This window comes from Meleagris gallopavo, chromosome 6, assembly GCF_905368555.1.
Source record: "Meleagris gallopavo chromosome 6, MGAL_WU_HG_1.1, whole genome shotgun sequence".
Lineage (NCBI taxonomy): Eukaryota > Metazoa > Chordata > Aves > Galliformes > Phasianidae > Meleagris > Meleagris gallopavo.
The window spans coordinates 49,243,304-49,257,587 of record NC_139409.1 but is presented as its reverse complement, the minus strand read 5'-3'; the positions used below and the strand labels follow the sequence as shown (position 1 = coordinate 49,257,587).

General features: G+C 39.0%; 1 protein-coding gene across 8 annotated transcripts in view; it reads right to left on the bottom strand.

Annotated features, from left to right (window-relative positions):
• Window positions 1-14,284, bottom strand: part of CDK13 (cyclin dependent kinase 13) — a 54,260-nt gene that overhangs the window by 20,420 nt on the left and 19,556 nt on the right. For all 8 annotated transcript variants that reach the window (XM_085226677.1, XM_085226676.1, XM_085226679.1 and 5 more), the window contains exons 4-5: window positions 13,934-14,073; window positions 9,631-9,801 (exon numbers count right to left, since the gene is read on the bottom strand). In XM_085226677.1, the coding sequence (XP_085082803.1) occupies window positions 9,631-9,801; window positions 13,934-14,073 (311 nt within the window). The remainder of the gene's footprint in view (window positions 1-9,630; window positions 9,802-13,933; window positions 14,074-14,284) is intronic.

Sequence of the window (14,284 nt, the reverse complement as noted above, 5' to 3'; positions counted from 1 at the left end):
AATATACTAGGCAGCAAGCTGGTGAAACTCATCACCAGGGTTTTAAACAAGATCTGATGGGTCAAAGAGAATGTACTGCTGAGAAACAGAGAAGAGTCAGGGAACACTGTTGCTTTAGGGAGCAGCAGGGGAAAACCTCAGATATTTTCCAGAGGTTTTTGGGAGGAATCCTTTAGGAAGATAACGCAGCTGAAAGCCCAGCCAAAGTACCTCTGTACCAATGCAGCAGTATGGGGAAAAAGGCAGGATGAACTGGAAAACTACAACTTTACTGCTATCACAGAAACATGGTGTGATAATTCACAGAACTGGAATACCATTACTGAGATACGAGCTTTTTAGAAGGGGTAGGCAAAGTAGGAGAGATGAAGGAGTCGTCCTCTGTGTTAAGAAGTGGATGAACTGCAAAGAGCTGCCTTTGAGAAACAGTCATGAACAGGCTGACAGCTTGTGGGCTAAAATTAGGGACTGACCCAATAAAGGGCATCTGGTGGTCGAGGTCTACTACAGGTCACCTCATAAAGGGAAACCTGTTAATGGGACCTTCTTATTTTACCTGCAAGAGGCAGGCTCCCATACTGATGGGGGATTTCAACAGCTTGGATATCTGCTAGGAAAACAACACCACGAACTGCAAGCAGTCCAAGAGACTTCTGGAGACCACAAACAACAACTTTCTAGTTCAGGTACTAGACAGACCCACCAAACGCGAAGCACTATTGGACCTGATGCTCACCAACAGAAGAGAGATTATAAAAAAGTTAAGATCAGAAGCAGCCCGGGTTGTAGCGATCATGCCCTGGTTGAGTCTGTGATCTTGAGGAACGTGGGCCTGGCAAAGAGTGGAGTCAGGACCTTGAACTTCAGGAGAGAAAACTTCAGGTTGTTTTAAGGAACTGTTGGAAAAGATCCCGTGGGGACAAAGAACAGAGCTGGCAGCACCTTAAGGATGCCTTTCTGAGAGCACAAGAACTCTCCATCCCCCAGAAGAAGAGATGAGGCAGGAAACACACATGGATGAACAAGAACCTTCTGGTCAGACTAAGGGAAAAAGAAATATACAAGCAGAGGAAGTGGGGATGGGTGCCCTAGGAAGAATATAGGGATGCTGTCTGGATGCGCAGGAATGGAGTCAAGAAAGCCAAGGTGCAGATGGAATGGAACTTTGCAATGGATTGTTTAAATATATTAGGCAGATGAGACAGGTAAAAGAGTCCCTCTGATAAATGAAAAGGGAGAACTTGTCTCTTCAGACATGGAGAAAGCTGAGGTATTTAGTTCTTTGCCTTGTTCTTCATGCTCAGTCAGGCTTCTCTCGCTTCTCCTTCAGGAGGGCAAAATACCTCCCAGTGTAAGAGCAGAGCAAGTCTGTGACCACCTCATGAAGCTGAATGTGTACACGTCTATGGGTCAGATGACATACATCCCAGGGTTGTCAATGTACAGGCTGACATGGTCACCAAGCTGCTCTCCATCATACTTGAAAAATTGTCAGTCAGGCAAAGTTCCCAGTGTCTGGAAAAAGGAAAACATCACTCCACACTCAACAAAGGGAGAAAGGAAGACCTGGGAAACAACAGGCCAGTCAGCCTCACATCAGTGCCAGGGAAGGTCATGGAATGGATCCTCCTGGAAGAGATGTTAACACACATGTGGAAGTCATCAGAGATGACCAGCATGGCTTCACCAAGGGGAGATCATGCCTGACTAATCTAGTGGCATTCTATGAAGAAGTGACAGCATGAGTAGACAAAGGAAGGGCAACTAATGTCATCTACCTGGACTTATGCAAGCCCACTAACATGTTTCTGCACAACATTCTCACCTCTAAAATAGAGAGGATGTGGATTTTAAGGGTGGACTATTAGGTGGATAAAAAATTGGCTTATGGTCATAGCCAGAGGATTGTTGTCATTAGTTCTATGTCCAGGTGGAGGATCATGGCTAGCAGTGTCCTCCAGAGGTCTGTCTTGGGATCGATGCTCTTCAACATCTTTATCAATGACACAGATAGCAGGATTGAGTGCACTCCTCTGCAAATTTGCTGATGACACCAAGCTGAGTGGTAAAGTTGACGTAATAGAAGGAAGACACATGATCCAGAGAGATCTGGACAAGCTTAAGAAGTGGACAAACAAGAATCTACTGAGGTTTAGCAAGATCAAGTACAAGATGTTGCACTTGGGTCAGGGCAATCCCAGATAGAAGTACAGACCGGGAGAAAAACTCACTGAGAGCAGCACTGTGGAGAAGAACTTGGGGTTCCTGGTAATTTAAAAGCGGGACATGAGCCAGCAGTGTGCTCTTGCAGCCCAAAAGGCCAATGGTATGCTGGGCTGCATCAGAAGAGGGGTGGCCATCAGGGAGGGTTGAGGTGATTGTGCCCCTTCGCTCTGCCCTTCTGAGGCACCATCTGAAGTATTGTGTCCAAGAGTGGAGCCCCCAGTACAGAAAGGACGCAGAGCAATTGGAGCAGATCCAGAGGAGGGCCACGATGATGATCAAAGGGCTAGAGCACCCCTGCTGTGAAGAAACGGTTGAGGGAGTTGGGCTTGTTCAGCTTGGAGAAGACTCCAGGGACACCTCATTGCAGCCTTCCAGGATTGAAGGGAGCCTTGCAAGCAGGAAGGAAAACAAGTTTTCACATGGTCTGATGGTGACAGAATAAGGAGGAATGGCTTTAAACTGAAAGAGGGTAGATTTAGATTAGATGTTAGGAAGAAATTTTTTATTCAGAGAGTGGTGAGGCACTGAAACAGGTTGTCCAAAGAGGTTGTGGATGCTCATCTCTGGAGGCATTCAAGACTTGGATGGATGGGATCCTGGCAGCCTGATCTAGTGGATGGCAACTCTGCTCGTGGCAGGGGCGTTGGAAGCAGATGATCTTTAAGGTCCCCTCCAACCTAAGCCATTCTATGATCTGTCAGAGTTCAACCTTCTTTCACAGGTTATGAGAAACTATTAAAATCAGTCTACTAACTTTGGCAGTATATTACAAACCCGATTATCAGTATTATTCCAACTATTTTTGGAGTGATCATAGTTGCAAAACGGTTACTAAGCAAACTGAAGTGAAACTTCTGCTAGTTTAATTTAAGAGAACTGTGGTGCCATCTTCTGATGTCTGTAATTTCAGTCAACAAAAACAAAATTGCTTTACTGCACTTGATCATGTCAAATTTCCACAGGTTTTCATTAGATCAGGAGGTCTGACACTTAGTGTTTTGTAATAGGAAAATAAGCTATAGGTATTCAAGAAGTAAACTGTGTATAGATAAAAGTTTGTTCATTACACCATTGTCTGAGTTTATGGCACCCTTTAGTTTATGCTATACAAATGTCACAAATATTCATTTCTCAAAAAGGAAAACATTATGGACAAAAGAATCACCCTTTCCTTTATGATGCCATGATGTCCAATAATGGGAAGTTACGTCCCAAAACAACACACTTTTGTTTTGTGCTAGCTTTGCCCAATATCCACATATCTGTAAGCAATATCATAAAATCACCTACAGCTCTGTTTCAGTGCAGCATATACAATTCAAATGAACCCAGAATTACTTATCTGATTTTAATGTTGCTCTTCTTATTGCTGTTCTATTAAAGGCCTGCACTCCCTGATAAGTACCTGTGGGGCAGGAGGAAGCCTATAGTCAATTTCCACATGCTGCAAAAAAGCACTGACGGGGGTTGCATTTTCTCCTGTTTTTCATTGCTAATGCATGCAGCTGATCCCCCATTTCTTCATCTTCTGAGACTGTAAGAATCCTTATTGTCAGTGCACACGTGCAGAACAACAGTGGGAACAGCTGAAGGGTAGCCTAGTTCTGAATATGGGATAACAGCAGCTGAATCTGTTAGAGAGGCTCACAATAAACAAAGTAGACTTGTGGGAAAGCACTTCTAGCCTTACTCTGCTCTACACTTAGGAAAACTCATCTGTTAAATCATTATGTCAGTGAAGATTGATAAGGGTCAGAAAGTAAGGTATTGGTTTAGAATAACTGAAGGATTAACACATCTCCTCTACATGCATTTCATGGAGCTCTAACAGCATTCAAGTTTCCTCAATTAAAACACTAAAGAAGCTTGACTATAATGTGATTGAGCTATGTAGATAGAATTACTAACTCTACAATACACGATTTTCAGGTGAGCAAAAAAAAACCTGACAAAATAATTTGTGCAACACGTGCAATCTGGTTTTTGGACTGTCATCAGAACAGACTCAGTAAGGCAGGACAAAACATTATGCCTTTGTTCCTAAACTAAGATGCAAGTGCTTTGGGCAGAAGGGGAAGGGGAATAATCCAAAAACCTAACCTAATGGCAGCTTTTAAGACAATTTTTCCAAGTGTAGTTTCATGAGAAAAGTTTTTGGGGTTCCTAAAATTATCTGATTGATACAGTTGAGACAATCTGGCCACTGAAGATCAAGGGATGCCATATTATGTAAAAATTTTAATTCAATCCTTGTATATATGCATTACAATAATATCCTATAAATAAAAATGCTCTAAAAAGGGAACCCTGTCTCATTCTATAAATGGCATACAGAGCGCTGAGTTGCTGAACACATTTTCATTTCACTAATAAATCTCCCTCAGCTCTTTCTGTGTTATATATAGATAATATTTTTTGCTTGATTGATTAGAGATAATTGGATTATATTTAATCTTCCATTTCCTTAACATTTCTCCTCCAGGACTCACGATATACCAGATTCCAAGATAGTTCTAAACACAATCATGTCAAGCAGAGCTTCAAAATTTAAGATGATATTTTCCAATTCCTTGAAGTTAGGTGCTTATAAGACACTCATCTTTTCTTTCTACTTAAGTCACACAAACCTATTTTCTAATTTGAGAAACACCAAAGACATAGCCTATGAATTAATCATCTTAAGACTAAATAAGGCATCACTGCCATACTTGTCTTTCCACTTAGGTATGACAAGACAGAAGAATTTTTTCTGCTTAAGACAAACTTAGCCTAATAGAACCAAAATTTTCCTATACTCATTCCAAACCAGCGCCCAGTAACGCAGGCAGAAATGGAAAGAACCACTGACAGGCATTCACTAATCCTGATAACTTAGCTGTAGCATAAAGACTGTTACACAGAATCACAGGGTCTGGGCTTGAAGAGACCTCTGGTGATCAAGTCCAATGCCCTGCTAAAGGAGGTTCTCTACAGTAGGTTGCACAGAAAAGTGCAAGTGACCTACTGGGTCCTGAATATCACCAAAGGAGACTCCACAACCTCTCTGGGCAGCCTGTTTGGGTAAGAAGTTTCTATCAGCTACTTCAGGAGCAGCAAGACAATCTGGAGGCTTCGGAAATTCAGAGACTTTTGTTTTGTAAGCATTGAGTTTAACAGCCTAAGCTCTAACAAGCTGCTTTGCAGCAAGAGGATCAGAGAAGAGGCTGGAGGGATAACTGGAAGTTGAGATTGCTTAAGCAGGAGAGGAAAACAACATGGGAATAGAGGAATTAGCATAACGTCTAAAGACCCTTTAATAGCTGCAAACATGCATGAACACAGTGACAAATCCTTAAACTTGACAGAGAAGATGTGAACTCCTGATTCCATCGTGGACGCTTGCAAGCAGAGCATGACTCATTAGTCAATGAAGAAGAGACATCCTGATCAAAGGGCTCCAGGAAGAAACATTCCTTCTTCTAGAGACATCTCACCTTATATTTCTAAAAGAGAGATCCCCATTGTTGGGTCAGCATTCACCTACTGTCACTTACCAGCAAGAAAACAAAAATACTTGATTATCTACTTAGATCCATATTTTGGCAGCACCCCTTCGGTAATTCATTCCAACTGTAAGATCAAAACAGAATCAAAATGCTAATGGCTTTTTTTCCTTTCTGAATGGCTCAAAGCAGCATGTATTTACTGAATTTTCCATTTCTGACTAGACTTCCCAGGAAATCCAGATAAAACTACCTGCCATAGGAACAGAATCTTGTAGTGAAGTACCCTCTGATGACTGCATGATTGCTGATAAGAACTCCTTCCAAAAAACAAGCTTTCAGACAAAGTACTCCATGATGGATACAGGAAAGTAGCTAGCTAAGTTATGCAACAACATTCCACAGACTCAGAGTCCTCTTCACAAGTATATTACTGTATTGTGGTAGATACTGGCTTCCTGCATAAAAAAGTCCATTAATTTTTGTGCAGCAACTGAAATTCAATTCAGTTTTGTACAGCAATTGAAATTCAATTCAGTTTTGTACAGCAACTGAAATTCAAAATCGAACCTTCCTAAAGTAACCTTAGATTTTAGAATGAGTTACAGAAAAAGCACAAATCTAAGCAGGAAATTCACATACACCAAGACCAAACAAGTTCCAATTTTAACTATACCTCTTTTTTATTACAGTCTCCCAAGCAAACATCCACATTATCCCTTGGGATACTCCTTGGGATATCAATTGCCTCTTCCAGTCGAAAGGAGAAAGAGGAGACAGTCCATACTCATGCAGCTTTACATTCAGTGCAACAAAAGGTAAATCAGGCACTTACATGTGTTTAGCAAAAAGTCCATAATTAGACTGTTGATCATTTACAAACAGCTCAGAGTCAATAAATAGGTGATGGAGAACTAGAGGACCATCTCCAGGTGCACAAGGTGTGCACCAGGTGCACAAGGGAGAGTCCCAAGAAAAATAAAGAGAACAAACTAGAGATGATAAAAGCCCAGACTAAGAGGGATGGTCTTCCCAATAATTTTCTTGCAAACTTAGATGAAATGGCTCAAGTAATTTTGCAAAGAACTATGGATTTTACTACATCTAAAAAATAACTCTAAGTTTGTTTCAATTCAATCTTGTTTTCTTCAATAACAGCTGCATAGGTAAGGCCACAAACCTTCTCAGACAAAAAAAAAAAAAAAAAAAAAAAAAAAAAAAAAAAAAAGGAAGAGTGAAGGAAAGCATAGCTCACAGCAAACTTGGTCACAAGCACCAACAGCATCAGAACACTTCTGGTAACACAAAAAGCTGACACCCACAACTCCTGCACTAGCTCACTAGGAGAAAACATCTTCAAAAATAACCACAGTTCTGATATTTTAGGAAAATACTGAGTGGCATCTATAGCTCACTGGTATGACCAAGCCAAACAAAGCTTTATGTTCTCAAAGAAGCAAAGGAAGTTTTAACAGTATGTTCAGTCATTTTTTATCTATTAACTCAACTGTTATGCAGATAAATGGCAGCACACGACTGAGTCAGGTGCCCCATTCCTAACTTTACATATAAGCTCTGAATAAAAGGAAGGAAGAGAAAAAGCCTATGTTTAGATGAACTACTAGAGAAATGCACAGAACAGATACTCCTTCTCTGCAAACCCAATATATATGCTATACCCAACAGCACTCATGCATCAGAATCAAGATGTTACATTAGTAATCAGATGCACCATTCTCCAACTGTATCAAATCTTATACTTATCTCGCACATGCTAAATATTACAAAGGTAAAAAAATCAGATCTTCATTACAGAAGATCCACATATAACTCACTTAACTGTGTATGTTCCCAATTCATACAAACAATTTCTGCTTTACCACCGAAGGAAATACTCATTACTTTTGCAACTCGCTACTCGATGTACTGCATTTTTTTTTTCAAATGTTTGGCCTAGTCAGAATTAAAACAAATCCCTTCTGTAAAAGCTATTGTTGAGATAACAACCCAAGCTGGCTGAGGTAAAACACTGCAAGAAGCTTTTCTTGCGCTCTCTGTAGTTTAATATTCTCAACAACATTTTGCTTCTAAGTCAGTAAGCTTAGGCCACTAAAAACACGTAACAGCTCAAAAGCATCAGGAAAACATGGTACAAGTAAAGCCACTGATGTTTGCAGGCCAGTGTTACTATCTTAAAAAACATCCTTAAAGTAAGTACTGTATAAAATGTGACAAACATTTACTGAATTGCCAGGATGCTCCATTTGATGCATTTTAAACTTCTGAAATCCCAATTAAAAACCAAACAAAAAGCGATTGAGTAGATGAGTAACAGGTCAGGAGATAATAGGCAGTCTCAGACAAAAATTACTTTTACACATACAACTAGAGGAACATATGTTGGCAGGAATGTTCTCATTCCCTAATTTCACAAATGAGATTTCAGCAGTAGGGGATTTTTAACAGCTATATTCCAAAATTAAGACAATCATAACATACATTAAGCATAAGCATATTCATGAGAAGGCAAACACTTTGATTGTACTGTAATTTTTGCTTTAATAATGTACGTCACTACCACGTCAATTTGCTATGGTTTACCATGAAAATGACTGAACTTCCCAATTGCTTTTGCTCTCTGCATAGACTACTAATTGCCCAATATTTCTCAGCTACAAATCTCCATCTCGTCATTAGAGAAATACAGATTGCAGTAGCCTGGAAAAAATAAAATTCCATCCTTTCAGAAACAAACCATAATAGCAGACTTATTATCACACTAATGCTTTCCAAGAGACTATCTCAAAAATTTATTTTATTCTAGTATCTCCAGAGAAGTCCTTCCCTTGCAGTCTTCTGAAAAAACAGAGAAGTAAACCAAAACATTTACAGTTCAACCTTACACATGGCTCCAAGTAGAAATGGAGAAAATTAACTAATGAATATAAATTTATTCAGGGCTCAATGTGGTCTCATTAGCCAAGGTTAGGTCTAATTAAAGCTTCATACAAGACTCACATGAAAAGCTTAAGCTGGCAGTTGCAGATCAGAGTTTAAAGTGGGTCTGACCACTGAAACTGCATACGTATATCTAGAGGAACTGCTCTGCTACATGTTTCCTGCTTTTAAACAACAAATAAATGTTGGCAATGTTGTCAATACATACACCCTTGAGGTACTATACTTTCTGAAGAAACTAGAAAAAGAACTTCCTTCCTGCCTAATTCTGACACTCATCTTCAGAGTCACTACAACATAACATGTTGCTTCTGCTGGCTATGCATGCTTTTCCTTTTGTTTCCTTGATTCTCCAAGAAAAAGAGGTCGCAACATCTCAGACAAACCAGACTTAACACAGAAGGAACCAAAACAGTAGATGTCTGTAGGCCTTGCATTTGGGGAAAAGCAACATTTATCCTTCTAGCCTTCAACACACACACTGTACCCAACTATAAAAAGAAAAAAAAGAATCAAACACAATCCAAACGAGACTGACGCTTGCAGTAAAAAGAATAATAATAATAATCTCTTCAATGTTGGGCCTGCAATATTCCAAATGATGACAAAATACTATGAGAAAAGTAAAAGGCAAAAAAAAAAAAAAAGCAAAACCATATAGCCCATCCCATATGTAAGAAGTTCCCCTTGTTACTGGCCTCCCCAACCCATGAGTGTCAACTTAAACACCTTTTCTTTCAAATTGATCCAGCTAAACTAAAATCAAGTTTATTTTTTTAAAAGCCACACAAAATATTTACAAAAATGTTTCCATCAACAAGAGGCACAGCTAATCTAAGGACTTCTATTAGTAAGTACTGTCACTGTTTCAAACTTTTAAAAATGAAACTTCAGCTGCAGAGTAAGTAGGCTACTATATTAAGAACAAGACCAGAAAGAGCCACCCTAGTGTTCACACACATACCTTTGTCCTTCTTGAAATCCAAAGCATCTTCCTTATCTGTCACTATTTCCTTCATGTTGATAATGCTTTGGTGATTAAGCTGTCGAAGAATTTTAATCTCCCGAATAGCTGTAATTGGAAACCCTTCCTTTTCATTATCCAATCGTACTTTCTTTAGTGCCACCAATTCTCCTAGGAGAAAATGAAAATTAAAAAAGATTAGCAACCAAACTATGGGACTTCAGTTTGCTTTGTTTTAAAAATCCATCCGATTTGTTACTGTTTAGTTTTATAATCTCCATTCAGAAATAGTTAAGATTTTGGTTCATGCATCAAGCCAAAACAAAACTAATTAGTGTTGGGCAAAAAAGATATAGAGAAACAATTATAAATGAGAATTTTTAGCTAACCTCTATAATAACCATCTTCCACATGGACACCTCACTCATGTCCTGATCTTCGACACCTACCAATAAACCCCTATGTAAGAATGGTTACAACAGCAGATTTAGAGACCTATGTTTGCTATGGTTTTATCACTTTTATACCACCACAGGTGAGAATGTACAAGAAAGTGAACTGCTCTGCCAAGGGGTTGATCAGAAAGCAAAACAAAGACGGATGTGTACCTTGGGAATGGAGATGTTCTACAAGGAGGCCACCAATAGCAATGCAAAGTCACAACCTCCTTTGCTGTCTTGTAACTAGATTAAGTAGAAGTTGGATTCCAAAACAGTCCCTTGTTCAATCAATCCAATAAATAAGGTAAGCCTTCCTGAATACTTTCAGTCTGTTGACAACAAGAATGTGCCTTGCATGTTGAAGAACAAATACAAAATACTGCAAGTACAAGAACAAAGTTTCAGGAAAAAAGTTGCTAGGATAAAGACAAAGAAAAGTGCAAGCTGATTTATTGACTCAGAAGGGGCTCTGAAGGAACTCTGCTGTTACACTTACCACCTCCAGAAAACATCATCAAAAATGAAGGAGTGAAGAAGCAACCATCAGTTCAAATCATTTACCCATCCAGATGATATGAACGGGTTTAGATCCTATTGAAGAATTACTGTTGATAAAGATTTGCAAAGCTTATTCAGCTTTAAGATGGCAGAATACGAAACATTTCTCATTCATTAGCAAGTTCAGTAAGAAGACAGCTACCAGAAAAAGAGAGGACAAAGGGTCTTTTTGTTCTTCATGAGAGGAGCAGAAATTCAAGTAAAATAGTTGACCTGTATATAGCACAAGGCCGAGAAGAAAGGCACAGATGATACCAACACTCAAAAAGGCAAAAAGTAGTGTCAGAAAGACTACTGTGGACATACTGTGACTTGCAGAATAGCTTAATCTGGACAGAAAAGGCATAGAAGGCACATCCTGACTGAATAGAGGCCTCTGAGGTGCATTTTCAGAAGGCTCAAGTAAAATGGCAGGAGGTGCAGCACTGAGGAACGCTGGCCACCAGGAGAGTACAGTATCTTTACCAGAAGTTCCTCTGGCCAGTAGAAGAACTAAAAAACTTAGTAGCAATAGAAGCACCTACTCTGAAGTAGGTAGCATTTGTTTCCTTCCCCAAGTCATGAAAAAGACCTTCCAGAGAGTTTTCCTCTAAACTCAATGTCTTGATACCACACATCTGAAGATGTTTTCCCTCGAAGGGAAGATCTTATACTGTATACCGACTCTCACTAAGCAAGCTCACAATCATGTTTTTTTTGTTGTTGTTGTTGTTTGTTTGTTTTTTTTTAACTCTACAGCAGTCAGGAAGGTGTAAGCATCCACACTGGTAAAGAAAACAACCCTATAACCCATGCTCCCAATCTCACATCTTTACTAATAAAGACTATTATTGTGTTATAAAAAAATCCTTAGGAAGGCTATGTGAGACATGACAGTTTAGTTAGAATTCTCACACGTGTATCTAGAGAAAAATACTACATAGTTCAAGATGCAAGGCAAACAACTGAAGAGACATAATATTTATCAGTATACTTACTATGCACAGAAGTGGCACTGTTGTGTTTACAGTGAAGAAAAATTTCCCTTATTTGTTTTATTGCAGGCTGAGCTGGATGAAGCAAGATTCTACAAACCGGTAGGAGCATTATGTACCCATAATGGGAGATATCTAAAGAATGTACATCAGCTAATCATTTTCTTTTTTTTTTTTTTTAGTAGATTTACTGAGCTCAAATCCGTTAAATCTAAAAAGACCTTATTCCACACCTCTGTGTATTGAACATATGCAACATATCATGTTCCAGCATGATTCAAGATAAATTTAGCTGGAAACAAAGCAATAGCACACGAGTCATCAGGGATAACTTGTGACATCTCTAAAAGTTGAGGTAGACAATGGACGTTCAAGTTTACACTGTGGTGGTCCCAAGAAAAAGTTAATGCAGAGGGCCTGCAGACCATAAGAATGCACAGTCAACTCCTTCCCTCAGAGATGGAAAATAGAGGTTACCATTGGACCTCAAGGGGCCCAAATGTTACTTGCATACTCTTAGATTTACAGCAATCCTTCAGAAGGAAAAGTATAACAAGATACGTCACAACTCAAACCAGGTATGACAAAAGCTAGGATTGTGATATAGGAATGAGATAGATCCTAATGTTGTAGCTTGTCTTCCTAAGTATATCAACCTGTTCTTAAACTTCAAAAGATACTGCCTCTCAGATCGTGTCAAAAAGATGGGATGATACACAAAACTGTAAGGAAAATGGAAATAGCACAGGATCTAATGAAATCCTTTTATCTTTTGAATTTATATAAGAATAATTATGCAGTTTTCCATGCACCATAAGATCAGCTCCCGAAAAGACAGTGGTGCAAGTACTAGAGACCACTGTAATATCAAAAGCTGCAAAAACAAGAGAAAACTGATTAACTGTCCTTCATTTTGAGCAAACTAGTTGTTCAAAAAGCAACTGCTGCAAAAACTGCTGCTTTGACAGAATTATTGGTAGTGTTGCAACAAAGAGGCAGGACAAGCACCATTATAAAAAAAGTAAATTCTCCTGTTAGCATTAGAAATATTCACTAAGGACATGAATTCAAACCACCTCTGCTCTCAAAAGTCACACTTTAACGATGTGGCATCAGCTTGAACTGGTGTCTGAAAGAGCAGTTGTGCACTCTCTTCAATCTTGCCTTGAAAAGCCCACTGCAGAGCCTATTATAAGATAGCTTGAAGGCTGTAATGCCATTCCTTACACAGGATTTGAAATCAAGGATGGAAGGTTTGCTCTAACCATACAGGTCCTGCAGTATAGAGAGCAGTAACTTCTGCAAGAGGTTAGAAAATGACTGCCACAGACAAACAACCAGAAGCTTGCCACAGAGGACAATATGGTTGCAATTGGACTAGAAAGCTAACTGTACAAAGACTACAAAGACCACAATCCCAGGAAGTCTGGAAGAAGCTGCTAGCAACGATTTGCAATGGCTCCAAAGGTAGGACTTAAGAAAAGATTTGTGACAGTTCAACTCGAAAAGCTAGGGTTTGAAAATTCAGACAAGAATGGAAAAAGAAGCACAATTACACTGCTCATTCTTCAGGAGATCAGAAAAAAGGCTGCTATGTGATCGTATCTGCTTCAGCTACTGAAGTAGGAAATTATACAGTACTGAAGGCGTGCACAAATAAGCCAGAAAGGCAAGGAGTCACAAGATCTACTAATTGAACTTAAAACCAACAAGCAAGATATAGCACATCTGTGGATGCAGATTTGACTGTGTTATCTATGTAGAAGCAGTGACAACATTCCTCCATATCATAATGATGAATGCTTGCTCATTTCAGCAATAGTTTAAGGTCTAGAAGTTATGTCTCTACTGTGCTGTCAGCTATACTGTAAGAAAAATACCTGATATGCAACATTTCAGGACTGCATTGCACAGAGATACATTCTCTTCCTACTAGCACCTATTGCCAGAGTACAAAGAAGGAAAATGGCTAAATCTCACATCTAGCTTCACTCATTTTTCCAGCCTCTTTATAAACTTCATTATTCTTTATCATCCTATCAGTGGTACTATTTTGTTTCCCCAGAGTACTTACCCTCTTTTCTTCACTACCTCAACTTGTGTACTAAGCATCGAAGTTCAAGAAATACAACTTTAAATAGAGATTAAGACTACTCAGCACGTACTTTCAGTCACAGCTTTACAAATAGATGATTTTTAAGGCACCAAAAGATAGATAAAAGCTAGATTAAAAACAAAGAATACACAGATTTTATTAAATTATAAAAACAAACAAAACCCAAACCCACTGACTTCAAAATTGCAGGAGTAAGTTCACATTTTTTAACCTACCTGTGTCTTTATCCCTAGCTTTGTAAACTTGTCCATAAGTGCCTTCACCAATAATACCAATGATATCAAATTTATCCACACAGCGTTTTCCCCAGTCTATTTCTTTTTCTTTTGTTTCACCATGTCGTGGTCCACATATTCTAGAAAAGATTTTAAAGAATATAGCTATTTTAAGAATGCAGCTAGCATATACAAGGATCATCTTAACCTTGAAGTAATTCAACACTAAATATTCATGAGACAATATTAGATAACAACCTTACTACCACTAACCAGCAGCTACTACTACAAACGATGCAGTTTGATTTCAGACTATGTAGTATGAAGAGAGCTGTTACAAAGCAGAAACAC